This window comes from Pteropus vampyrus, unplaced genomic scaffold (assembly GCF_000151845.1).
Source record: "Pteropus vampyrus isolate Shadow unplaced genomic scaffold, Pvam_2.0 Scaffold50, whole genome shotgun sequence".
NCBI lineage: Eukaryota > Metazoa > Chordata > Mammalia > Chiroptera > Pteropodidae > Pteropus > Pteropus vampyrus.
The window spans coordinates 6,651,931-6,677,292 of record NW_011888831.1 but is presented as its reverse complement, the minus strand read 5'-3'; the positions used below and the strand labels follow the sequence as shown (position 1 = coordinate 6,677,292).

The 25,362-nt window shown below is 54.3% G+C and overlaps 2 protein-coding genes across 2 annotated transcripts in view; both read right to left on the bottom strand.

The window, feature by feature from the left end:
• MYO18A (myosin XVIIIA) overlaps positions 1-25,362 on the bottom strand; it is a 94,309-nt gene that overhangs the window by 36,010 nt on the left and 32,937 nt on the right. The window contains 16 exon segments of the mRNA XM_023530560.1: positions 1,867-2,110; positions 2,420-2,606; positions 3,372-3,531; positions 3,685-3,826; positions 6,060-6,146; positions 6,969-7,161; positions 7,443-7,533; positions 7,744-7,920; positions 10,136-10,280; positions 10,517-10,580; positions 11,440-11,540; positions 12,131-12,273; positions 12,401-12,614; positions 12,970-13,146; positions 13,261-13,367; positions 13,568-13,655. Of these exon segments, the coding sequence (XP_023386328.1) occupies positions 1,867-2,110; positions 2,420-2,606; positions 3,372-3,531; positions 3,685-3,826; positions 6,060-6,146; positions 6,969-7,161; positions 7,443-7,533; positions 7,744-7,920; positions 10,136-10,280; positions 10,517-10,580; positions 11,440-11,540; positions 12,131-12,273; positions 12,401-12,614; positions 12,970-13,146; positions 13,261-13,367; positions 13,568-13,655 (2,320 nt within the window).
• LOC111739427 (collagen alpha-1(XXIII) chain-like) overlaps positions 19,431-25,362 on the bottom strand; it is a 25,691-nt gene continuing 19,759 nt past the window's right edge. Inside the window, exons 2-4 of the mRNA XM_023530558.1 lie at positions 23,856-23,915; positions 21,647-22,342; positions 19,431-19,736 (exon numbers count right to left, since the gene is read on the bottom strand). Of these exons, the coding sequence (XP_023386326.1) occupies positions 19,605-19,736; positions 21,647-22,342; positions 23,856-23,915 (888 nt within the window). The 3' untranslated portion in view covers positions 19,431-19,604. The remainder of the gene's footprint in view (positions 19,737-21,646; positions 22,343-23,855; positions 23,916-25,362) is intronic.

Below are 25,362 nucleotides of genomic sequence, written 5' to 3'. Positions count from 1 at the left end.
GGTAGTCATGGGGCCCAAATGATAAACTATGTAGAAAGCCTGGCTCACTTGGCGGGTTATGCTCCCTTTCTTTCCTCAGTCCACTGGAGCAGGACATCAGAAAGAGCCCCTTTCCTGCACCCATCCTGACCTTGAGCCCTAGGCCAGGTAACCAAAAAGACTTGTAGATTCTCTTTCCCTAAAGAGTGTTACCTTTATTGTTTGGGCTTGTGGTTGGGGCAAGGGTGAGATGGTTTCTGACTTGGAGCAAGGTCAGGATAGTGGCAAGTAGGAGGTTACCCCAAGTCACCCCGAGGATACCAGAGCTCACGGCAGAGGACCAAGAGACCCACTCCTACAGAATCACAGAATTTCAAACTGAAAAAGGGTCTTAGATCTGATATTGCTCCTCCTCTAGACTGGAAACTGAGGCCTGAGAGGTGGAGCAACTGGCTTGCTCAAGGTCACAAAGGCTGTGGCTGGAGGCAGAACTGGACTCCAAACCCGGGCTCCTGATAGCCGGTTGGGGGCTCACTTCACTATGCTGGCCAAGCTAGCTCTGGGAAACCCTCCAACTGGGAGATGAGGCTGATGCATGTGCCTGATAATTGAAACAGGAGGCGGGGGCCGCTGAGGGGCCAAGACAAAGTGAGCTATTGATTGTATCTGAATTGCAATTAAATTGATGGGCCAGGATAGCAGGTCCGGATGCCTGGCATCTTAATTAATCATCAGTGCTATCGATGGTGGCTGGGGACTGAGTGAGGGGGGCCGTGCTGCTGCTGGCCTCATCGATCTGCTTGTTTGAGTAAAGCACATTGATTTTGGTTCAGAGCGGTAACAATTTGGTTTTGAAATAATAAACACCAACTCTGTATCAAGACGTAGGGACAGATCGATGATTTATTTAGAGCAGGGCAGGGAGCTGGTTTCCTGGCTTGGCTGCTGAGGAAAAGTGACAGTGCCCATGGAGATGCCTCAAGGGGACCTGGCTATGGGTGGGTGAAACCCTGCCTGCTCTTTTAGCTAAGGTAAAAAGGGCAAGAACCTGGCAACTCATAACTTCTCAGGAAAATGAAACTCTGCTTGAGAGGCGTGAGCTGGGAAGCTGGTCTGCTTGGCTCAAATCTCACTCTGCTGCTCATGAGCTGTGTGACCTTGGGCAAGCTACTTAACTTCTCTGAGCCTCAGTCTCATCTGGGAATGATAATAGTACCTACATCTCATGAGGCTGTTTTGAGGATTAAATGAGTTAACGTGTGTGATGAGTTTAAAATACCGTCTAGTATACCGTAAATGCTCTAAGAATGCTAACTACTATTACTATCACTCTCTCTGTCCCCAACTCTAGATGGGTCTATAAAAAGAGTTTGTCTGACCTTTCTGGAGAATTTTAAGTACTTCAGAAAGATTTAGCACCTCATTTCTCATTGGGGGGCTTTCCCAGTCACCTGCCTGCTCCTGGAGGTAGTTACCTCACTGGGCAGATGGCTCCATGAGGGCACTGGGTCTGCTGCAGTGGGCAGAGCTGACCCATCCAAACCAGGGAAGTAAAGCACGTTCATTTTGTGTGCTTCCCTCCAGGGAAGGGGAGAGCTGTGGGAAGAAGGCATGTGGGGTGGGAGGGCAGGGGGATGAAGAGTACTGGAATATGGAAGGGAGAGGAGAGAGGGGGGAGTCAGCAGAGTGAAAAGAAACAGACTGGGCTGGGGAGACAAGAAGGGAGACCCCATGGAAGAGGTACCAGAGCAGAAAAGAGATCGAGGGCCAGTCCAGAGATAAGAGGGGGGCAGCATCCCTTTAACCCCATAGGCCCCATTTGGGAGGTGGGGAGGGGCAGGAGCAGTTCCAGAAAAGAGAAGGAGTTGAGTGGGAAGGAGGCCCCACCTTGGCGGTACATGCGCATGGCATCAAGTAGACGGGAGCCGCGGAGCTGGGCGCGGAGCAAGGGCACGTCCAGCTGTAGAAGCCCAGCCTCGCAGTGGTCTCCTGAAGGCAGGTCCAGCTCACTGCTGCTGCTGACTCGGCGGGAGGAGGCAGAACGGGGCTCCCCGGCCCAACCCTCTGCCACGGGCAGGAAGCAGTGCACGAAATGCAGCTTCGACTTCTTGATGGTGTCGATGAGAGCATCCTGCCAAAGGGCAAGGACGGCCCTCAGTGGACTCTGATGGTCTAGCTCATGTCCAGAAAAGCAGGGACTAGTGCTAGCATCTCCACTGCTTGCAGGATGGCAGGTATCCCACCATCGGACAGGACAACTCTGTCCTCACTAGGCCTGAGCGGCCACTCAGGCAGCAGCAATGAAAACGGGACCCCATCAACAGTAATCAAGTCAGAGTGCGACACCGAGTGAGCACTGGGTGACCTGAGTGTGCCCAGAATGCCCAGGCTACCCAGCACGGGTAAGAAAGGATGCTGAGGCCTGGGCTAGCAAACTTACCACCTGCAGCTTAATCTGGATGCACAGTGACTTCTTCTTGACAGCTGCCATGCCTGTGGTGAAGGTCTTCCGCATGCTGGTGGCCCGGCGCAGCGCTAGCTGTGAGCCGCCCTCTAGGCCCGCAATGGAGCCTGACAGCACCGTGGCGCTGCCCGCCCGGCCCAGAAACAGGTTGCTGATGATTTTCCTGCCAGAGGCGAGAGGGTGAAGGAAAGAAAGAAGTCACATTCACAGAGCAGGAGAGGCCATTCCTTCTCCCAGCTCCTAGGGAACCAAACAAGCCCCGCACCACTGTAGCCAGGGGCCTAAGTTTCCTGGGCTGGCGCTACAGGTCCCATATCCTACAGAGAAACTGTAGAGAAATCTCCAAATAATGAGAAGAGAATACTGGGGTGGGCAGAAGCCGAGGGGTGGGCAGAAGCCGAGGGTTAGGCAGGATCAGACAGAGTGGGTGGTCTGCTCTTCATCACCAGGAAGGGCAAAGGTGGGGAAAGGGTTCCAAAGTGGCAGGAGAGAGCACAGATCAACATTTAACAGAAGATATAATCTACTATGATGTTCACTGGTCATTATCTGTCTCCCCCGACTAAAATGTAAACGCCACGTGGGAAGGATTTGTGTTTTATTCATTGTCACAGAGTAAGTATCCAATAATTATCTGTTGAATAAATTAATGGATGACAGGGCTTATATGAATGAGGTGTTTCTAAGGCTATTCCTGCCTTCCGTGAAGAATGTGGGAGCGTTAATCAAAACTATAAGTCCTTTCAACCATGTCTGTCCCCACCTCTACTCCTGGAGGCCACCCTATGCCCTCAGGGCCAACTAGCCTTGGCTGTTGCCACTTAGGAAGTGGAGGCTATCTACCCTGCTGGTGAGGGGGCCTCTGAGATGGGAGGAGACTCGAATATCCCTGGGGATGGAACATGGGCAGAGTGAGTGGTGTTCTTACTTCTGGGAGTCCTGTAGGAGCCGGGGGGCATTCTGCATGGCTGGGTTCTGCTTGGTGTAGCTCAACCAGCCAGCCACATTGTACTCTACCCAGTTGGTGCCATGGCTGTGGCCCAGGAGAAAATGGCGAGGTTTGCTGCTACGCAGGAGGGGGCTTTGGCCTGAGGGTAAGAGAAGCAAGGTTCAGGTCATCAGGGCACAGGCCCAAAAAAGCCCAGGGACTCAGTGAGCCCCTACACAGTGCCACCTGGACCCATATAAGTGGGTCCTCTGGAGAGGAAACAGAAGAGTTGCCCTCCAGGGGTGCCACCTACCTTTTTTGTCACCTTCCTGGGGACCATAGTAGGAGAAAAGGCGTTCCAGAAGGGCATCCTCAGTGGCCCCTGGTACCAGAGCTTCCTCTTCCAAAAGCCATAGCAGGCCCCTTGCCTCGTCAGTGCGGGCCAGTGAGCGGACCTATGGAGAAGCAAAGAAAACCCGCTGTGTCACATGGAGCTCTGGGAAAAAAGCTAGTGCCCTGTCCTCAACCACACACTATACAAACAGGCTGCACACACACACGCACGCACACACACACACACACACACACACACGCTGCACACACACAAACTGCAGCTTCTGCCACTCACTGCTGACACCTTGTGGGACAGGTGGGCAGCAAGGAGAAAGAGGAGGTAAGAAAGAGATCAGAGAGAGAAGTCCATAGCAGAGTATGATTCCTAGGACTCGTGTTCAAAATAATCAAAGACTGAAGTCTTCTTACTAAGCCAAGCCCACACCCAGATGCTCTCCTCCATCCTTGACCCCTTGCAGGTCACACAAGACTTGCGTGAGTCCCGTGTTGCCCTTACTCCCTGGGCATCACCTCCCAGGCAGATTAACCAAGATAAAGTCTGTGAGGCTCTCAGAGTAGTGCATGGCCCAAAGGAAGCTATCAATAAGTAACAGCTGAGGGATTAACCATGGTCCCCTGAGAGGGGAGCACCCAGAGAGGGCACAGAGCACTACAGGTGGGATCACTACAGATGGGATCACTACAGAGTCATAAACTCAATTGTGAAAAATGTAAGACAGCTGACTTAATGGATGTGAAAGCCCAAATGGGCAGAACTGAGATGACTAAAGAGCAGCATCCCAATCTAAAGAAAACAGCCACCGTTCAGCTGTAGCCAACTGCTGTCCTGGAAGAATGTTGGCCTAGTGTTGATAAATCCTCCAGTTTTTCAAGAGAAGGTGGAAATATCGAATTCTTATTTCTAATACCCCATTAAATCCAAACAACCTAGGTCTGTGGCCACGTCTGGTCTGAAGGTGTCTTTTCTATGGAATTCCCCTCTTTTTGAGGCAAGAAGGACCGAGCCTTCCCCATACCCTGTCCTTGCCTGGCCTTTAGGGACTGGGGGACAAGAGTAGTAACAGAAGTGCCATTGCCCTCTCTTGGACCCCAGCTGCCTGTATCTCTACCCCACAGCTGCCCAAGGGAGTCAGTGTGATTACCAGGAGGAAGGACAATATGGCCAATGACTGATGGACAACTAAGGTCCCAGAGTGGCTGGAGCTGCCAGCAGGAATGAGCAACAAAGCCACTGGATAGTGAGTGGCAGGCTGGGCACGGAGGGGCTCCATCTCCAGAGGTGCAGCTACCCAGTGCTGAGACCCATCAGACAGGGAGAGCAAAGAAGGGAAAGGATTGCTGAGCCCCATCCGAACCCACTGTCTGACCCACTGCTGCTCCTAAGCCACATGGACCGACTTCCCCGTACCTCCTGGGAATGACAAAGGTGCTTCAGGGACGCTAGCACGGAGCCCAGGTGTCAGGGGGAAAAAAAATCCAGCTTCCCTGGGGAGATATGGAACTTGGGCAATTTAAGCATTTGTCCCAGGGGGACCCACACGTTCCATGGGGCCCCACCCCCTTGCCAGCCCAGCAGGGCCTCACCACAAGGAAAAGGGAGAGGGAGGCTGGGCTCAAAGCAGAGGAGGGAGATCAGCAGCTTAGCAGAGATGCCAGTTCTCTAGTAAAGTACCTTATGCAACTTCCCTAATTGAAGACAATCACTACGTATCAAATGCTCATGAGGCCAGCCAGTCCCCAGGCAGCAAGGTGCCCAAGACACTAGTCCAAAGGGTGACAAAACCTACCCCTAAGGGTGAAGGGCGAGGGGTCACACACGGCCCTCAGTGGGAGTCTGTAGCTGGGCACTGTTTCCCTGTTTGGGGCAGTACTGGCTCCTCACCCCACTCTGCTAGGCTGTAGGCTGCATCAGTCCTCTTCTTGGGGACAATGGGAAGGAATGACTACAACCTCTGGGTCCACCTAGGCCTTCACCTAGGAGACATCAGGGCTCCTGGCAGACATACCTGAGGCTCAGCCAGTCACAGGGCAGGGCCTGAGCCCTAGGTGGTATGAGATGAGGTACAGGTTCCTGTCTGGCTCAGACACCCAGTGGCTGAGGCTCCCCACTGAACCACAGTAGAAGAAAGTACCATCTTCCTGGCCAGACTGGCTGAGGGTTGAGGGGTAGCTCTAAAGTGCTCAATGTCTAGGCCTGATTGTTGGGCCCCACTCAACCCCCAGTGGCACCACTGGCAGCAGCTCACATGGGGCGCGGGGGTTGGGGGGTTGCTCTACTGAAGGAGAGGAATGGGAGAAGACAAGGCCAGCCTAGGGCTTCGTTAGAATTCCTACCAGGGACTGATGGGAGGCTTGGTCCACAGAGGCCACAGAATCATCTGTGGCCGGCTCCAAGTCATCAAATGCCAGCTCGATGTTCTCCTAGGAAAGAAAGCAGAGTGGTAGTGAGCACAGGGCCACGTGTGGGGTGCAGCTCTATGAGCAGGCTAGGAGGGGACACTGGGGTAAGTCTGACTTCCCATCTCATGCAGGAACTTGCCACCAGCAGCCCGACTGACAAATGCTGACCACTTCCCAAAGCACCACACTGTATCTCTGGACAGCTAAAATTCTTCTAACCTCCTTTTATACTGAGCTAAAGTCGCATATTCCTGTTATTCACATCCACTGATAGGCTACGTGAAGAAAGCCTACTTTCACACACATCCTTGAAACAATTGAAGAAATCTGTCCTTTTCCTCCTGAATCTTCTCTCATCCCCGACAAATAACCTCCCCAGGATCAATGTCTCTCATCTCTATATGAGGTAGGATTTCCAGGTCTCGACCCATCTGGGACCCCCTTTTATGAAGGGGTCCTTAATAATCAGTCGCCACCTTAACAATTCAGGAGACTGAGACAGGGAAGGCTGGGCCCCACACACGTGGAAGCAGGAGCTGCATGGTGGCAATTCACAGGGCCTAGGTGGTGTCTTGAAGGTGGGCAAAGAGGGGCTCCCTAGACCCTGAATACATCTAGCTTCTTGGGGAGGAAACTCTCCGCAGAGTGAGAATGAAGCCTGGGGCAAGAAAAGACACCTAGTCTAGAAAGCACAGGCAGACAGAAATGACAAGAGAGTAAAAGCTGGGAGGGAGCAGCCAGCAGGGAAGGTGGTTCCTTCCCTCATCCACAGATGCCCTCCCTGAGGGAGCCAAGGCCAGAGGGGAAGGAGGGGTGGCAGGCAGAGGCAAAGTCAGGTGCTACCTCCTTGTATCTTTCCAACTCCTGCACAAAGGTGCGCTCGTGGAAGAGCCTCTGAAGCCGGTCCTGGGCGTAGTTGTGGCACAGCTCCTCAAAGGAGGCTCCACGGGTTGACCCACCCTGCTCAGGGTTCTGGAAGCCCGGAGTGTCCACAATCATCATAGAGCAGAGTGAATGCTGGCTGGACTTGAGAGCCCTTCACAGGGAGAACCTGGGTCAGAGCTGGTTAGGGCAGTACCACCGTTGGTCTGCCCCTGGTGCCCAGGCAGCCCGCCCTGCCCCAAACCAAGTCTCCATTCCTGTGCAGGTGCCCAGGACTCTGGGTGTGCCTCTCTTGGCCTACAAGGACAGTGAGCCCTCTGCTGGCGGAGGATGGCTCTGCCTCAGCAATCGCACAAGCTCAGAGGCATCAACTCCACCTTACTCAAGGCAGGAAGCCAGAGAGCTCCTGAGCCCTCCTGACCGGCACTCACTCACCTGTTCACCAGAGAGACAATAAGGGTGAAGAGCTCGCTGTAGAGGCCAGATGCCATGCCCTCCAGGCACTCCAGTGCACTTAGTTTGGGGCCTGTGGGGCAAGAGGATCAGCTCTATCTCCTGCTCCCTGGGATCCCCACCAGGGTATGCTCCCCACCTACCAAGGGCCAAGTCAGCAGGGGCCTTGGGTCTAAGTGTTTTTCCCCTGATCTGAGCTCTTCATGCCAGCAGTCTCCTCACAGCAGAGACAGCAATGAGCCCTGGATGAGGCCTCCCAATCACATCCGCCAGCCCAGGGTACCTGTGCCATCTCCCAGGCTGCTCTCCTCAGGGCCCTGGCGGAAAGAGGTGGAGCGTTGCAGGGTGCCACCCTTGTGCTGGTGCTTGAAGATGGCCGAGGAGAGCTCCTCCAGGGTGCAGCCCAACAGGTATGCGGCCTTCTGGGCCCACTCATGGCGGGCAAACTGCTTGCGGCCAGCTATGGGGTAGAAAAAAGGATCTTGGCATCTTGGATCTTCCTCCTTAGGCCATGTGATGACCACTGTGCCCTTTGGCTCCCCATTCCCACAGAACTGGGGAGTAGGTATTTGCCAGAGAAAAAACCAGCCCTGATGACACTAGAGGGTTCAAGTAAAACAAGGCCAGCCAGCAGCTGCCAGGGTTTCCTGTGTCCCTTTTGGGGTAGAGAGGATGAGCAAGTCCTAAAAAAAGGAGGTAACTCCTCACAGCTGCCACGAGAGGGTACACAGCTGCAAACACCCTTTCAGAGGGCTTGGCTCCAGGAGTGCCAACTCTGGGAAATTGAGTCAGAGGATGAATGAGCCAGCCCACCTTCAATGAGCATGAGAGCCACCTGTGCCTTGGGGGACACATCATGAGAAACACAGTGCCTTCCCCTTCTGTGAATTCATTAGGATCCTCCCTCTTACTTCCAGGCATCTGCTAGGAGAGACCACAAACACCCACCCATGGCCCAACAGTGGGGATATGAAAAAGCCTCAGAGGAAAGGGAGCAGCCCACGCAGACAGACGTGTTTCAGCCAACATGTGTCTAATCACGGCAATTAGAGAAAGCTAACAAGAAACAAGGTTTTACCTTCAGCAGCTTCTGTAAGGCAAAGGACCAGCATGCAGCATGCAAAGAAAAACAGCATGTTACCAAATAGTCATCAACTGAGCCCTCCAGGCCCACGAGAAGGGACCGCAGAGGGTGGGGATTTGTGAGGATGAGCAGGCAGGAAAATAACCATATTCAGACTCAGAAACACAAACACACACACACAATCTCAAAGGAGTATGTTTATGAATATAATCACACTGACACACATACACAAAGAAAGACCTAAAAGACATTCTCATACACACATGAACACACACACTAGAAAATACTGGAAGCTCTGAGGGAGTAATGGACCCTGCTCAAAAAGGTCCATGTGCTGACACACCCAGAGCTCTCCGCCTGCAATCAGCACTGAGTAGGGTTATAGGAAACCTGGGTTTATCATCTTAAGAGTGAAAGAACTTCCTCAAGACACAGTGATATGCCCACCCTCCTGCCTACCTACATAGTCTGGAGACTTCTTTAACTCAGAGCCTACTTCCTTTCTGGTAGGGATGCTATCTTCTGAGATCATAAGGAGCCTAAAACCCAGGTGCCTATTCCTCCATGCACCCACTCACCCGCCCACCAGTGCTTTCTCATTCCTACTGAGAAGCGTGGGGCTCTTCACATCTCAAGGAAGATGAAGCCAAAACCCCAGGTGCTGTTCACAGGCAGCACCTCTTTTCCTAAACTGGAGAAGAGGTGAAGAGGTGGGCAGAGTGCCCACCCATCAATGTAATCTCAGAGGAAAGCAGCAGTGTATTCCAAGCCAGACCAAGCTCTAGCCATTCACAAGCCCCCAAGCACAAGTGCTGAAGCTGCGACTCATTTGTTTCCACGGTGCCTGCTGCCCCCTAGTGGTTTCCACCCTGACATGCAAGAGGAAGAGACACCTGCTACCAAACCAGTGGAGAGAAAGGAAGACTCAGGGAAAACTGGCCTCAGGAAGCCCCGGGAAGCAAGCCCACCCTACCCCACCTAAGCCCCATGGAGGGCATCCTGAGAGGTTCCAGGATCTGGAAGCAAAACAGATAGAAGCAGCTATTTTGGGGACTCCGAGAAGTCCCACAGCAGGTGCCCTCTCCACCCTCAACCCTGGGGCTTCTCCCAGGCCAGTGCCCTTCATTATGACAGAACAAGCCTAGCCCCCAGAGAGAGCCCAGGGTAAACACCAAGATGGGGCCACGTGGCCCCTGCACCCCAGGGAGGGCCAATGTCAGTTACCCGCTTGCTCCTCGGGGTCCTCTGTCAGAAAGGGAACAAGAAGGAGAGTTAATCCAGGGGGGGCTGCTCTGAGTTGGGGCCCTTCTCTTCACTTCAGTCTCTAAGCCCTTAAAGCCCCCACCCCGATTTCACAGTGCTCTCAGTCACTGCCACCTAAGTCCAGCCCTCAGGCCATCATTGGCAGAGATGCTTCTCTGGGTGTTGGGGGCTTTCTGCTTTGATATCAGGGGCTGGGAAGAAGCGCAGCAAAAGAGGGATGTCTGGTAATAGATGAGCCTGTGCTGGGTGAGGATAAACTGGGAATGGGAAGGTCCCCACAAGGTCTCCTAGGCGACAAGCCTGGCTGATGGGACCCATTGCAGGTTACCTTTGGTGGCTCCTGCAGCGCCCAGGTGGTAGATGGCAGCCAGGATGAGCCAGCAGGCTTTCTGTTCATCGGGGGAGATGCCCAGCACTTTCATGGCCGTCTGCAGCTTACTGAACTGCTGAGCTGCCTTCTGCTTCTCCTCAGGCTGCAGGAACAAATGGGCACATGGGCACTGGATCTCAGAGGGGCCCTATGCCTCCCACCTTCACCCCCTCAACCCCCTGCCCAGCATACTCCCCTGGTGCTGGGCCCCTAGGGAGGGCAAGGCTATGGTAGAGCCGCTCGGCTGGAGCTGGGCTCCTGCTATTCCCCCGGGGCACTCCAGGCCATCTGAGGGTTTTCCAATCCCCAAGACCCAGGGCTGCCAACCTGGTCCCTCACCTTGGCCAGTGGCACAATTCCAAACACACTGTTCTCTGCCAAGTGGTTCAAGTGGAGCTCTGTCCTAGGGGTACAAATGAGGCATCAGCACAGTGCTTGGTCCCTACGCTAAGGCCACCTCCCTACCAGGGTGGAGAGAGACAAACTTAGCTTCCAGACTCTGAGTTCTGTCTGCCCATCATGCCCTACTGTCAAGCAGCTGCTCCTGCCTTTCTTAATTGGCCTGGATATCTGGTCAGAGCACCAGACTCCCTAAGACGGATCACCAGAGATGCCCTGGTGAGCGTCCCGCCAGACACCTGGAAGGGAGCAGGGAACCTGCCTGAAAGGCGAGTCGAGCCAGGACAGAGACCACGCCCTCAGTTACAAGAAGACATAAGGAGGAAAATGCCATGGGGCTGCTTGCTCACCCTTATCATTTATCCTCTCAGTGATCGCAGACAGCAAGTCGCAAGGTGCAAAGGGAGGAGCCTGGCAGAGGAGCCAACATGGGGGCATGGAGGGCCAGCTTGGAGGGCACTGAAAAAGGATTGGGCTTTTGGCCCCAGTGTAGACTTAAATACCATCTCAGCCCCATACTAGCTGTGGGATTGCAGACAAGTCCCTGACCACCTGCATGTCAGCGTGCTTTCCTCTCCAGACCTACCTTGGTGGGTAGCAGAGATCCCAGGTAGGCCCTGGGAAAACTGAGGGGCCAGTTGTGCCCCTCATACGTAGCCAGACCCCTGTGCCTGGGGCCAGGGAGTTCCTGCTGGGCAGGGCCTAGGGCTCATTCATCTTGCCATCCCTAGGACCTAGCTCAGAGCCTAACATGTATCAGGCACACAATACACAGTACAGAATGCAATTGAGTGGCAAAGTCCAGGAGATTTCAGAGGGCTGGAGTCCAAAGCACTCTCCCTGTTCCCTCTGTCCCATCTCACCTGAGGGTGCCATCCGCACAGGCCAGCAGGTAGTAGAAGACATTGAATGTAGCCTCATTAGCCGGGCGTCGAGCCACACGCAGCTTCTCCAGAAGCATCGTCTGTGGCACAGCATGGAGGGTATGGGCAAGGAGGGCAGTGCCAGGTCAAGCTTCTCCCACCCCATAGAAGAAAGAATTGGGCACATGGGAACAAGCGGCTGCTTGTTATTCTCCGGGTGCTCAACCAGAGGCCAGATCACCTCAGGGGCAAACTCAGGCAGAGACCAGAGCCACAAGGAAGAAGACAGGCCCAGATCATGGAGGGACCCCTGCTGCCTTGCCTAGTCCCCAGGAACAGCTTTCACGGGGAGCTGAACACTTTGTGGTGAGAGATTTCTTTTAGGATGGAAGGGAGTCAGACTTGGTTAGGCCTTACTTTACTGACAAGCCAGTCCTCCCCAGGTGAAACCTGCCTGACAGAAGCCCCCGAGCACAGGGCCAGGGCTTGGGCAGAATTAGGCAAGAAGCTGAACCATGCTCCACCCAGGGCAGGAGGCACAGGAAGCAGAATGGTGAGGGCTCAGGCAGAGCAGGCCAGCCATGCCAGTGCCAGGGGCAGAATCCCAGAAAAACGAGGCACAGGAGAGAGCCTGATTTCTGAGACATGAAATCAGGCAGCCAATCTCCTACTACCCTGAGTGTCTCCTCACCTGAATGGAGGCTGAGGCCACCTGGCCAGCTTGGTCAAAGTCTAAGGAGAGGATCTGAGAGAAGCGGGTGGCATTGCTGTTCATGATGGTGGGGCTGTTCCCAAAGGCTTCCAGGAGCGTGTATAGAGCCTGCCACTTCTCTGCTGCAGAAGACAGGCCCAGGGGCCATCAAGAAAGCCAAAGAGAAAAGAGCTGGCACCTAGGAGAAGCCTCCATCCCCACGCCCCTCTCCCCAGCCCATTCTCAATTTCTCAGTTGTCCCTGCCTCACCAGAAAACACCTTGTTCCCGCTGGTGCCTGCGATGGTGGCCAGGTATTGTACCAGATGCTGGCAGCTGGTGGTCTTGCCACTGCCACTACTGCCCAGGAGGACGATGGACTGGTCCTGACGGCTCATCAGCATCGCCCTGTATGCAGTCTGGGCCACGGCGTAGATGTGGGGTGCCACGTCTTCTCGCCGACACCCCTTGAACATGTGCATCACCTTGGGCAGGAAAGGGATTGGGGGGAAGGGGTAGGCTCTTAGCTGGTCCCACTCAAATACCCCTTACCCCAAAGGTCTACATCTTTCTGAGCCTTTCACTCCAGGGTAGCAGAGGGATTCTGAGGCTAAGGCCGTGTATGAAAATGCAGATACCAGCCAAGCCCTAGCCTGTATTAGAGATTGGGGGAGGGCCTTCTGTCAACACCCTTTGAGATGACTCCTCTCCCCAAGATCAGCTGTGAGACTACAGGAGCCCAGTGGAATGCCAAGGGGAAGGGGCAGAGCCAGAAAAGATAGGGTACATAGTGGGTGGGTGGATCCATGTAACAACATGGTGGCCTGGGGGGCATCGCACCTTCTCGGAGTACACGGCAGGAGCCCCACGGGGGCTGAGGACGAGCAGGCTGGGGCCAGCATATGTGTGCAGCAGGCTAGCGCCATAGCGCTGGCGCAGTGTGTGCAAGACGCTCGACTCATTGAGGTACACCAGGGAGGCCAGATCTTCTAGACGGTCGCAGGAAGGAGCATTAGCCTGTGACAGCACAGGCAGGAGAGCACTGAAGAAGCAGAACCTGTGTGCACTGCCAGTGGACAAGCCTGCCCTGCCCAGCCCACCTCCTGTGCCCTCTACCAGCCTCCTGCCAACCTTCTCTACGTCATCCTCGTCGACGTCCAGGATGGTTCCATCATGGTCTAGCTTCACACGCACCTTCCCCTCGGGCAAGCTGAGCTCCTGGGATTTGAGCTGACTGGCTGCAGAGTAGGGCAGATAGTCAGACATGGGCCCAGGAAGGCTCTCCCACCCTTGTTGGGCCCTTCACAGTCTGGCCTCCTCTCCACTGTATCACTGACCTCTCCTTGCTCACCACGCAGCCTTCGTCAGACCCAGAAGGCACAGCAGCACTGACACCTGAGAGGCCCAGGCATCTGCCCCTGGATCTCTCAAAACTCACCCAGCGAGAAGCCATCCTTATGGACCAGCCACACCTTCTCTGTCTCATGCCAGGCCTCTTCAGCTGCAATCTGTTCTTCTGACTTCACCTATCAGAGGGAGGGGAAGAATAGATAGTCAGAGGCTGTTCTGGAAAACAGAGACAAGGACAGTAGAAAAGAGGAGACATGCGAAGGGAAGGGCTTCCAGATGAGCCACGGGGCGAGGGGAACAGTTGAGTGGCAGACACGGAACAGGTGTCCTCAGAGGTGTCAGAGGAAAAAGGTGGGGAAGCCAGGAGGTAGTGGTAATCCTGAGGAGTCTTGAGGACAAGGACAGAGCTAGGGGCCATGCCAACCCTGAGCATCTGGAAGAACAGGGACACGGTGAGCATGTACCCAGGAGAGAGCAGACCTCAGGAAGGCAAATCAGCAGGGTCTACCTTCAGCTGCCTTCTCTCCGACCTCCCTGTGAAGCCCGTAGGATTAGCTACTGTGACCTTCTAGTCCTAGCTTCTCCCCCACCCTGACAGGCCCTCCTTCACCAAGCTTTCATTTGCAGTGCAAATGAAAAGTGGGGCCTGAGTCCTGGCCCCGGCCTGGTCTTCCTCTCCAGAGGATGCTCTCCTGGGTGGGGGGCGGCACCCAGATGCACATGCCAGCCTCCCTGCTCCTCCTCCTCACAGGGTAGCAGGTGCACAGACCTATGTGGACATGCTAAGCCCATACAAGGGCATGAAGGAGCATGGCTGGAAAGATATGAGGGAGGCAGGGAGGGACAGCACTGTTCTGCTAAACACAGAAAGAGACTTGCGTGCCACATGGATGGGCACTGGAACAAGTACAGAGGAACTGGGAGACCCCAGAGGCCCCAGGTGGTCACCAGTCAGAAAGAAACATTCACAGGCACTGTCAGGGTGTGGGACTGCCAAACCTGGTGCCCCCCGAGGGACCTGAGCTGGGCTGAAACGGTGTCCGAGGATGCTGGGCAAATAGGAGACAGACAGTTCAAACTCCTTTTGTTGTGCGTGAGTGAAAGGGTTGTAGGGTCATCCAGTAGCTCTGATGCCCCATGGCATGGAGCAGCCATCAGGCTGGCCCTGCCCGCCCCCACCCTCACGAGACCTGGGTCGTATACACTGGTTTGTGACACTGACCCCTGGTGGAGGATTGGAAAGGACAAAAAAACATAGCAAGAGGAAACATTTTCTTTGTCACAATTCTTAGAGCTGCAAGAGATCTAGGTTCTACTTCCAGATTGGATTCTGATTTTAGAGAACTCTCTCCCTCGCTGACTGCCCTTCCCAGCAACAGGGTGGGAAGGCTGGACTACACCCGTGGCCCCCAAACTCCAGCAATCATGAACAGTGATACTACCCTTCAAATTGGAGGATCACTATGGGGCGTCAATATTTTAAACTGTTAAGTGAAAACATTAAAAAAAAAAAAAAAAGGTTAGTACATTTGAAAAATATATTTGAAAAAATGCAACTTTATAAAACAAAACTACGTGTTCTTTTAGAAATTACATGAGATAAGTAAAACCTTTGTCTTAAAAATTGGTACGTTCAAGAATTTGGAGCCTGGTACATAAGGTGACACCAAAGCGTCACAGCCTATAATTCGTTTAGAGCTTATCTGAAGGTGGGTTTCCCACATTGGTCCTCAGGTGGAGACAGAAAATGCTACATCTTCATGCTTGAGATGGGGTGGTAGGGATTCAGCCTTTTCAGCTTTCTCTACCCAGAGTGAGCAGAATTGAAGCACCTAGCAACTAAAACTGGTCAGGCCCCTGGGCTTCAGTGGCTAAGAGCCACAGAGGTCAAACTCCTGTGGCGACGCTCGGTCTAGGCATTCCCCAGGGGCCTGACACAGAGCTGCCGCAACTCAAACTCCTGTCACCGCTCCCCCCAAGGATCTCCCCAGATACCAGGTGGGAGTAGGAAGGGAGAAGAGGCCTTACACTCCAACACGAGGCCCGAGCACAGACACCAGCCCAGGTACAAGCCGGGGGTGGCAGGTGGTCACCGGAAGAAGTGGAGGGCTCCTGAGCGGGGCAGGAGCACCCTACCTGGCTGTGGGCAGGAGAAGCGGCCTCAGGGTCCAGCTACCAGCAGCAAGCAAATTAGAGAGAGAGAGAGAGAAGAACAGGGGTGAAGACAAGTAGACAGTCAGCATGTCCCGTTCGGCAAGCACCCTGGGCCAAGCAGGTGGGCACTCTCAGGCTGCCCAAGGTACAAGGTGGAGATGGGAGTCGCTTAGCACCAGGAGGGGGATTGCTAGCCTAGGCAGGTGAATTGTGCTCTGTTAAGAATAGGCCAGACAAGGAAGAAAAGGTGAAGAGACACTTGTTACCATCAGACTTCTCAGAGAAGATACTCTGGTAAATCATTCCCCATGGCCTGGGCAGGAGTGTGCCATTCCGCCTCTGGCCCCAGTCTCTCTTAGGCTGGCCATCTAGTCCATTCTGAATTAGGCTTTTCTTCTGTGTGCCACCAGGCCAGGCCACCTCACCATACCCAGGTCTTGGGTCCCCCAGAAGCCTCTGGCCTTACCCAGGGCATTTTCCATCCTAGCTCCCCTACAGCCAACAGATCCAAACACAGGGCTCAGCCTGGCCTCCAAACACACACCCAAGGATGCCATTCCCACTGCCAAGGACTGCCCTTCAGAGATGTCATCCCTGCACCTCTCATAGAACAAGACCACCAGCAGCCCCAAGTCTAGGACGCCTTCCTCGAACCCCCACTGCATCCCTGCACCATTCTCAGGCAGACTCACTACCCCATGGCAAGTGGAGGCATCATCCCATACGGGTCCATATGACTACTGCCCAAGTAACAAGGCACAGTGCTGCTAGCCTTGACCTCTCTGTCTCTGTCTGGTCACTTAAAGGCCTTTCTGGAGGGGAAGTGGAGTCAGCCAGGCCTTTGACCTTGCTTGTCAGAAATGGACAAGGAGTTAACAGGCACCTGGGTCTAGAGAGTCATGGCATCCAAAATGGGAATGTCAGCTCCCTGCCTCGACACCTACCAGACTCTGGCATCAAGACATATTCTCCAGGGCAGGAGAACAGGGCTGGGGAAGCGGGCTGGATACCCAGCCAAGAGGGACCCCTCCCCCAGGCACGCGGCTCTGGGCTCCCTGAAGGAACAGGCCTCTCTGTGCTCAACTCCTCTGCAGAGCCCTTCTTTCTTTTCTTGAAGTGGGAAGACCACTGTGAGGGCCCCCAAGCCACCATGGAGCACTCTTCCATAGGCAGGTGCTCCTTCCTAAACACACAGACACACACAGTCTGGCCGCCAGCCTCAGGAAAGAGGAGTGCCAGGGACAGGGGAACCACACGCGAGAGGTGGCATTACAGGAGCTGTGAAGATCCTCTCAAGCCGCTGGTGGGCTTCCTCTGCGGGGGTCAGCTGGACCTCGGTGGCAGCTTCTGCCTGGAGGTTAAATCACTATTAGTTATGGCCAGGGAAGTGATGGGGGCACAGCATGCCAAGCTTCTGGCCTAGGAAGCCACTAGGACCCAGCAGGTAAGTGAAGTAGGGTCAGGGAGGCAAGCCAGGCACCAATTTGAGTTTTTAAACTACCAGATGAGAAAAAAGAATAGCTGTTTGAGAGTTCTGGGGTTAGTTCTTCCCACCGTCCTAACCATTCAGCACCAGGACAGTCCTATTCTCCTACACACCCTCTGGCCCTTGCCATCAGCCCAAGTGACAGTGGCTGAACTCCAAGTCAGAGCTCTTCTCAGCACCCCCAACGCCAGCCTACTGAGAGGTGGGGGGACAGGGAGCTGGAGGGAGGGCAGCTGGCCTAGAACAGACACATGATATGCTCAGCTCCTCAGAGGTTCTTCTCAGAGACTGATGGTTTGCTTCATGCCCTGCCCATCAGGCCAGAGATACCCCTGCCAATGCCTGTTTGCCAGAAGGTCACCTCCCTGATTCAGAGTGGGCCAAGAGGGGTGGGGAAAGCCACAGCTTGCTCCTCTCTAGGTTTCTCAAAGCCCAAGAAGAATGGAATGGGAGCATGGCAGGTTCTGGAGCCTTAGGAATCCCAGGAGGGCCTCTAGGGCTGGGAGACAGGACAAGCCTTAGGCTGTTGTGCTCTGCCCCTCACTCCCTGCCCCTCCCCTTCTTGCCAGAAGGAGCAAGCAAGAGCACAGAGAAGCAGTGGTGAAACCTGATGTGCCCCTCCACACACCCATACCCACCCCCACCCCACAGGCCCTCAGAAGGGTCTCCAAAATGGGAAAGCTTAAAGAGAACTGTCCCCAATCCAAGGACCAGCCAAGCAGGCATCATCTTCCAATGGAAGGGGCTAGACTAATCGTCCTTGGGCCTTCCCTCTGCCTCTCAATCTCCTGTCCCACACGGAGGACACTTTATGGACAGACAGGGCCCCAGATCCAAAGGGAGCCCACTAGGTGGAGACAGAAAATGCTACATCTTCATGCTTGAGATGGGGTGGTAGGGATTCAGCCTTTTCAGCTTTCTCTACCCAGAGTGAGCAGAATTGAAGCACCTAGCAACTAAAACTGGTCAGGCCCCTGGGCTTCAGTGGCTAAGAGCCACAGAGGTCAAACTCCTGTGGTGACACTCGGTCTAGGCATTCCCCAGGGGCCTGACGCAGAGCTGCCGCAACTCAAACTCCTGTCACCGCTCCCCCCAAGGATCTCCCCAGATACCAGGTGGGAGTAGGAAGGGAGAAGAGGCCTTACACTCCAACACGAGGCCCGAGCACAGACACCAGCCCAGGTACAAGCCGGGGGTGGCAGGTGGTCACCGGAAGAAGTGGAGGGCTCCTGAGCGGGGCAGGAGCACCCTACCTGGCTGTGGGCAGGAGAAGCGGCCTCAGGGTCCAGCTACCAGCAGCAAGCAAATTAGAGAGAGAGAGAAAACAGGGGTGAAGACAAGTAGACAATCAGCATGTCCCGTTCGGCAAGCACCCTGGGCCAAGCAGGTGGGCACTCTCAGGCTGCCCAAGGTACAAGGTGGAGATGGGAGTCGCTTAGCACCAGGAGGGGGATTGCTAGCCTAGGCAGGTGAATTGTGCTCTGTTAAGAATAGGCCAGACAAGGAAGAAAAGGTGAAGAGACACTTGTTACCATCAGACTTCTCAGAGAAGATACTCTGGTAAATCATTCCCCATGGCCTGGGCAGGAGTGTGCCATTCCGCCTCTGGCCCCAGTCTCTCTTAGGCTGGCCATCTAGTCCATTCTGAATTAGGCTTCTCTTCTGTGTGCCACCAGGCCAGGCCACCTCACCATACCCAGGTCTTGGGTCCCCCAGAAGCCTCTGGCCTTACCCAGGGCATTTTCCATCCTAGCTCCCCTACAGCCAACAGATCCAAACACAGGGCTCAGCCTGGCCTCCAAACACACACCCAAGGATGCCATTCCCACTGCCAAGGACGGCCCTTCAGAGATGTCATCCCTGCACCTCTCATAGAACAAGACCACCAGCAGCCCCAAGTCTAGGACGCCTTCCTCGAACCCCCACTGCATCCCTGCACCATTCTCAGGCAGACTCACTACCCCATGGCAAGTGGAGGCATCATCCCATACAGGTCCATATGACTACTGCCCAAGTAACAAGGCACAGTGCTGCTAGCCTTGACCTCTCTGTCTCTGTCTGGTCACTTAAAGGCCTTTCTGGAGGGGAAGTGGAGTCAGCCAGGCCTTTGACCTTGCTTGTCAGAAATGGACAAGGAGTTAACAGGCACCTGGGTCTAGAGAGTCATGGCATCCAAAATGGGAATGTCAGCTCCCTGCCTCGACACCTACCAGACTCTGGCATCAAGACATATTCTCCAGGGCAGGAGAACAGGGCTAGGGAAGTGGGCTGGATACCCAGCCAAGAGGGACCCCTCCCCCAGGCACGCGGCTCTGGGCTCCCTGAAGGAACAGGCCTCTCTGTGCTCAACTCCTCTGCAGAGCCCTTCTTTCTTTTCTTGAAGTGGGAAGACCACTGTGAGGGCCCCCAAGCCACCATGGAGCACTCTTCCATAGGCAGGTGCTCCTTCCTAAACACATAGACACACACAGTCTGGCCGCCAGCCTCAGGAAAGAGGAGTGCCAGGGACAGGGGAACCACACGCGAGAGGTGGCATTACAGGAGCTGTGAAGATCCTCTCAAGCCGCTGGTGGGCCTCCTCTGCGGGGGTCAGCTGGACCTCGGTGGCAGCTTCTGCCTGGAGGTTAAATCACTATTAGTTATGGCCAGGGAAGTGATGGGGGCACAGCATGCCAAGCTTCTGGCCTAGGAAGCCACTAGGACCCAGCAGGTAAGTGAAGTAGGGCCAGGGAGGCAAGCCAGGCACCAATTTGAGTTTTTAAACTACCAGATGAGAAAAAAGAATAGCTGTTTGAGAGTTCTGGGGTTAGTTCTTCCCACCGTCCTAACCATTCAGCACCAGGACAGTCCTATTCTCCTACACACCCTCTGGCCCTTGCCATCAGCCCAAGTGACAGTGGCTGAACTCCAAGTCAGAGCTCTTCTCAGCACCCCCAACGCCAGCCTACTGAGAGGTGGGGGGACAGGGAGCTGGAGGGAGGGCAGCTGGCCTAGAACAGACACATGATATGCTCAGCTCCTCAGAGGTTCTTCTCAGAGACTGATGGTTTGCTTCATGCCCTGCCCATCAGGCCAGAGATACCCCTGCCAATGCCTGTTTGCCAGAAGGTCACCTCCCTGATTCAGAGTGGGCCAAGAGGGGTGGGGAAAGCCACAGCTTGCTCCTCTCTAGGTTTCTCAAAGCCCAAGAAGAATGGAATGGGAGCATGGCAGGTTCTGGAGCCTTAGGAATCCCAGGAGGGCCTCTAGGGCTGGGAGACAGGACAAGCCTTAGGCTGTTGTGCTCTGCCCCTCACTCCCTGCCCCTCCTCTTCTTGCCAGAAGGAGCAAGCAAGAGCACAGAGAAGCAGTGGTGAAACCTGATGTGCCCCTCCACACACCCATACCCACCCCCACCCCACAGGCCCTCAGAAGGGTCTCCAAAATGGGAAAGCTTAAAGAGAACTGTCCCCAATCCAAGGACCAGCCAAGCAGGCATCATCTTCCAATGGAAGGGGCTAGACTAATCGTCCTTGGGCCTTCCCTCTGCCTCTCAATCTCCTGTCCCACACGGAGGACACTTTATGGACAGACAGGGCCCCAGATCCAAAGGGAGCCCACTGTGTCCATTAGCCACCCAGGCACAGGGTTTCTCAAGAGTTCTGCTGCCAGAGGGGACTGCTGACAGGCCTAAGGAAGGTAGTGATGACAATGATGATATTAATAACTACTGTTATTAGCACCGTTATGATGCTGCCATTTATGGAGCACTCTCCACACCAGGGACTGGCCTGGGAGCATTCACTACCTCAATCATTTCTAACCTTCACAGAAACACTTCAAAGCAGATATCATCTCTTATTTGCAATTCCAAAATCCAAAAGGCCCCCCCCAAACAAACAATTTTTCTTAACTATTTTGGTGGCGAAACCTGTTTATATTCTATCCTCCTGCAGCGTGAACATTCATAGGGTTTATTAAATATTAATGGGTTTGGTTACGGATTGCTGCTCATTATATACACTGTATGATATCCTAAAATACAAAAATAACTAATTTCCAAAATAGTTCTGGCCCTAAGGGCTTCAGAGAAGGGACGTAGACCTGTGTCGTCCCCACCTGACAGATGAAGGCTTAGAGACGGGACCTTGCTGAGATCCTGCATGGGATGAGTGGCTGGGATGTGAACGTATACAGGCCACTTGACTTCAGGAGTTCTGTCTTCCTACCCTAGAACTGATCTGCTAGCGTACTGGTCCTCGACTTGGGGTCTGGAGCCTTGAACTGACCCCATGTAGCTGGGTACCAGGCCCCAACTCCCACAGAACAGCAGCATGCTGGTTAGCAGGTCCTATCCCTAAGCCCAGGCCACCATGAGCTCTGGCATTCAGTCCAGGAAAGCCATGCAGCTCTGCCATCGGCAATGGTCTGGGCCCAGCCTCTCAGTCATGCGGGGCTGTGGAGACATGGGAAAGCTAGTTGTGAGGGTGCCTGGCCCTTAAGCGAGGATGGGGAACAGCGTGAGAGGTTAGTGACACACTCGGGTACCTCCTGCTGCATGTCAGGGGCTGGTGACTTGGACTGCTGCAATCCAGTGAGGTTCAACTTCGGACCAGCAGAGCCTGGGTCAGCCAGCTCTTCCGGTGGGGCTAGGGAACACTGCTCCTCTGGGGTTCCAGGCTTGGTGGGGGAGACTGGCTTGGCTGAGGAGTCCACCACCTCTGGGAAGCCTGGTTTTCCCGAGGAGCCTGGCTCCTGGCTAGAGGGCTTCTCCCCTTTCCCAGGAGACTGCCTGCTGCGGGGCTTGTGATCCTTGCCCCTGCCCCGAGACATCAGGCTCCGCAGGCCCACAGAGAGCTCATCCTTGGCTGCCTCCTTCTTTGCTTCCGGCTTAGGTGGAGGAGGGGGAGGTGGTGGAGGTGGTGGCTTGGGACCAGAGGCTGCCTTTTCTCCCCTCTTGCCTCGAGCTGGGTGCTCAGGGGATTTGACTCCTCTGCTCAGAGTCTCCCTGGTGCTTCCAGGTTCCTCACCAGGCATCACCCTGCTCACCACCTTCCTCACTGCATTTGCCACTTTTTTCCGGGATAGGCCCGGGGTTTCCTCACTCGAGGCTTCTGCTGAGGCAGCCCCCAGGCCATTCATGGCAAGGGTGGGTGCAGGGCTCTTGGTTTCTGTAGATTCAGAGTTGGTGGGAGGCTGAGGACTCCTAGATGGGCCACTGCTGTCCTTTGAGCTGCCCTCTAGCTACAGTCACAGATACAGGTAGATATTAGCATCAGCCGCTGCGTCCCTACCCACCCCATGAGTAAGAAGTAAGAAGTGTGACGTCATGCCTAGCCCTGGAACAGACCATCCATTCATGCACCAAATAACATAGCTCCAAGAGGCTTTCCATCATACAGACAGGACAACTGCATCTAAGAGTGTGGCTTCTCCCATAAAGCACAAGCAGGTTCTGCTGTTACCTGCTGTTTATCTCCAGGCTTAGCATGGAGCTGTGAGATGCCAGCACAGAGGGCCTGGAGACCATGAGGTGCCTCAGACTTACTGGCTTTCTGTCAGGGCAGCAACAAAGCCCGAGTCCAGGCGAGCCCACTCCCTCACAGCCCAAGCACAGCAGAGATGCAACATGGAGAGGTCAAACAACCAAATCCGTTCATTAATCCTAGGCCTCACTCCAGGGCTTCCTGGCTTTGTGGTCCCTTCTATCACTTGATCTTCTGGGCAGCCAGACCTGAGCCTACTCATCCTGACAAGAACAGAATGGCCCCTTCCCTTCTTCTTCTCACTTTCCTCCTGTCCCCTCTAACTGCAGATGAAGACAATAGTAACCGCTAACACTTATACAGTGAGTGCTGATTATGGACCAGGCAGTCTTCTAAGCACCTTACGTGTAATTTTCACAAAAAATCTGGCATACTCCAAGGCCCCTCCCACCCATATCTCAAACATATCCCTTTGAAATCATAGGCTGGCCTTGCAAGATTGGTTACAGATCAGGTAGAAGCCACAATGCCTGGCTAATCAAATCTCCATCCAAGGACGTGGGGGAGCCGAGACAGGCACTATCTGGGGTAATGATATATGGACCAATTTTGTGATCCAGCTCTGCTCCAGGGCCCTGGGCACTCCCACCCGCTGTGTCAACAGCAGCCCTTTCCTAACTACTCATTTCTAGACCTGGCTCTTCTGAAACTGTCTCCCCTTTCTTGCCTTAAAAGAGCCTAGTTTTATTCAGTTTCTTTCCCAAGGCAGAATAACTTGGGTGGGGGATGTCTAGCAGGGCACTGGGCAGCTGCAGCCTGCCTCCAGGTCACCCGTACCAAGCAGCTGACAGGGTCTTGGGAAGAGACAGCAGCAGCTGCAGTGAAATTCCTCGCTGCTCTTGTCTGGTGCCACCCAGAGCAGGACAAAGAGTCCTAACAGCTGAGCTCTTATTTGGTGCTCCTGACCTAATAGTCTGCCCACCTAAGCCTCTCCAGCCCCAAAGGTTCAAGAAACCAGAACTAAAGGTAGGAACTAAAGTGGGTGGAGGACTTCGGCAGAGGTCCGCAAAGTGCCTTGGCATTCCCATTTCCTTAACACACGCCAAGTTAGCACCACACAGGCTGCACTTTCTGCCCCTTTACTGCCATTCCCTCCGGCCACCCAGTACAGGAAGCGGCACCCTACTGCACCTGCCTGCTCTGTGGAACTGTCTCCCAGGCTAGCCTATGGCAGGCACACCCACACACAGGGGTCTCAGAGAAGCACTTACAGCCCCTTCCTCCTTGCCAGGAGGGCCAGGCTTCGGCAGAGTTTTGTCTTCCTCTTTCACCTGAGGGAGCAAACAAAGAAGTCACTGGCAGGTCAGGGCTGGAGGATCCAGCACTAAAACTGCAGAAGGCAAGCATCGAGGGAGCTGTCTGCCTCAGGGGCAGAGCTCCTCAATGTTCAGAAGTACTAGAGCTACAGACCTAGGCAACAGATATACTGTCCTGGGGTCAAAACTGTCCAGTGACAACTTTAAGAATGAAAAGTCTCTGTGGGGTGAAAGCCAAGTACACTTGCCCTTAGTGACCAGCCACGTGGTCCACTGGGGCTGTCGAAAGAGGTCCACCCATGAGAGTGACATCATGGCTTTGGTTACAGGTTGGATAGAAAGATCTAGCTAATTCAACTCAGGCTAAACTGCAAGAGTCACTCCTAGCTCAGACAAGAAGTGGTCTGAACAAGAGCCCGCTGACTTAGTGGCTGCGGAGAGAGAATAAGGCCAGTGTTGGGGCCAGCAGAACTCGATGTAGGTGGCCCCATCAGGCTGGCTCCGGCTTGCTTCTAGGCTCCATACAATTTCCTCCAGCACAGAGCCGGAGTGTCTTCCCAACTAGACGGCTGAGCTCTGGCTGGAGGCCGGAAGTGGGTTGGAGACAGGGATTCAGGAGGCCAAATATCTTCCCGACCTCAGACCCACAAAACTGCCAACCATGCAGCTGAGCGAGGGAACCTCAAGACTAGGGGCGGGCTGTGGAGAAAGGAAATATGCTTGAGCTCTGGCTGCTGTGTCTAGGGGTTGTGCTCAGCCCAGGAGCTAGCTGGCCGGAGTCAGAGGGGAGGAGTAGAGTCAGGGGCCAATGGCAGATATCATAATGCATCTGGGAAAAGGACAGACAATATAGATGCTCTGAAGGTTCTTTCAGTTGAGACTGGCTCAGAATAGACCCAGAGGGGTAGGGCCTCAGTCTGAGAGAGCCGTCTCCTCTTCCCCTCACTAGCATCTCTACCTCCAAAAGCTCAGGTAGTCCTAGTGGATTTCATTTCTCTTCTTTATTCAGTCACTTAGGACTACAGAAAAAGACAGGTCTGTTACCAGTCCCACCCTACTCTTGGCATGTCTTTCTTTACAGGCACAATGCAGTAGGAGCTCGGGAAGGAGTCCCTGATTCCTAAAGGAAAAGATCCTTAGAGTCATTATAATTATCCACCTGCGGGGGACTCTCCGTTTGTAACCAGCTTCCCTGGCTAATTTTGAGCTCTAATTAGCAGTGCCTAGGGCACTGACCAGCAAGATGGCCACTGCAGTTTTAACTCTGCATCTTTCTCATAGACATTTTCAGTGGGCTCAAGCTTCAAAGTTAATTCACACTGCCACGGTCAGAGGGAGAAATGGCAATTCTTCATCAGAGTGGACTCTAGTACTTTAGAAATTAAGATTGGAGCAGAGAAAGGGAGGGGAGGGGCTGGTGGAGAGGGAAGGAAGAGGAGTGGCAGATACTAGATCTGTGCCT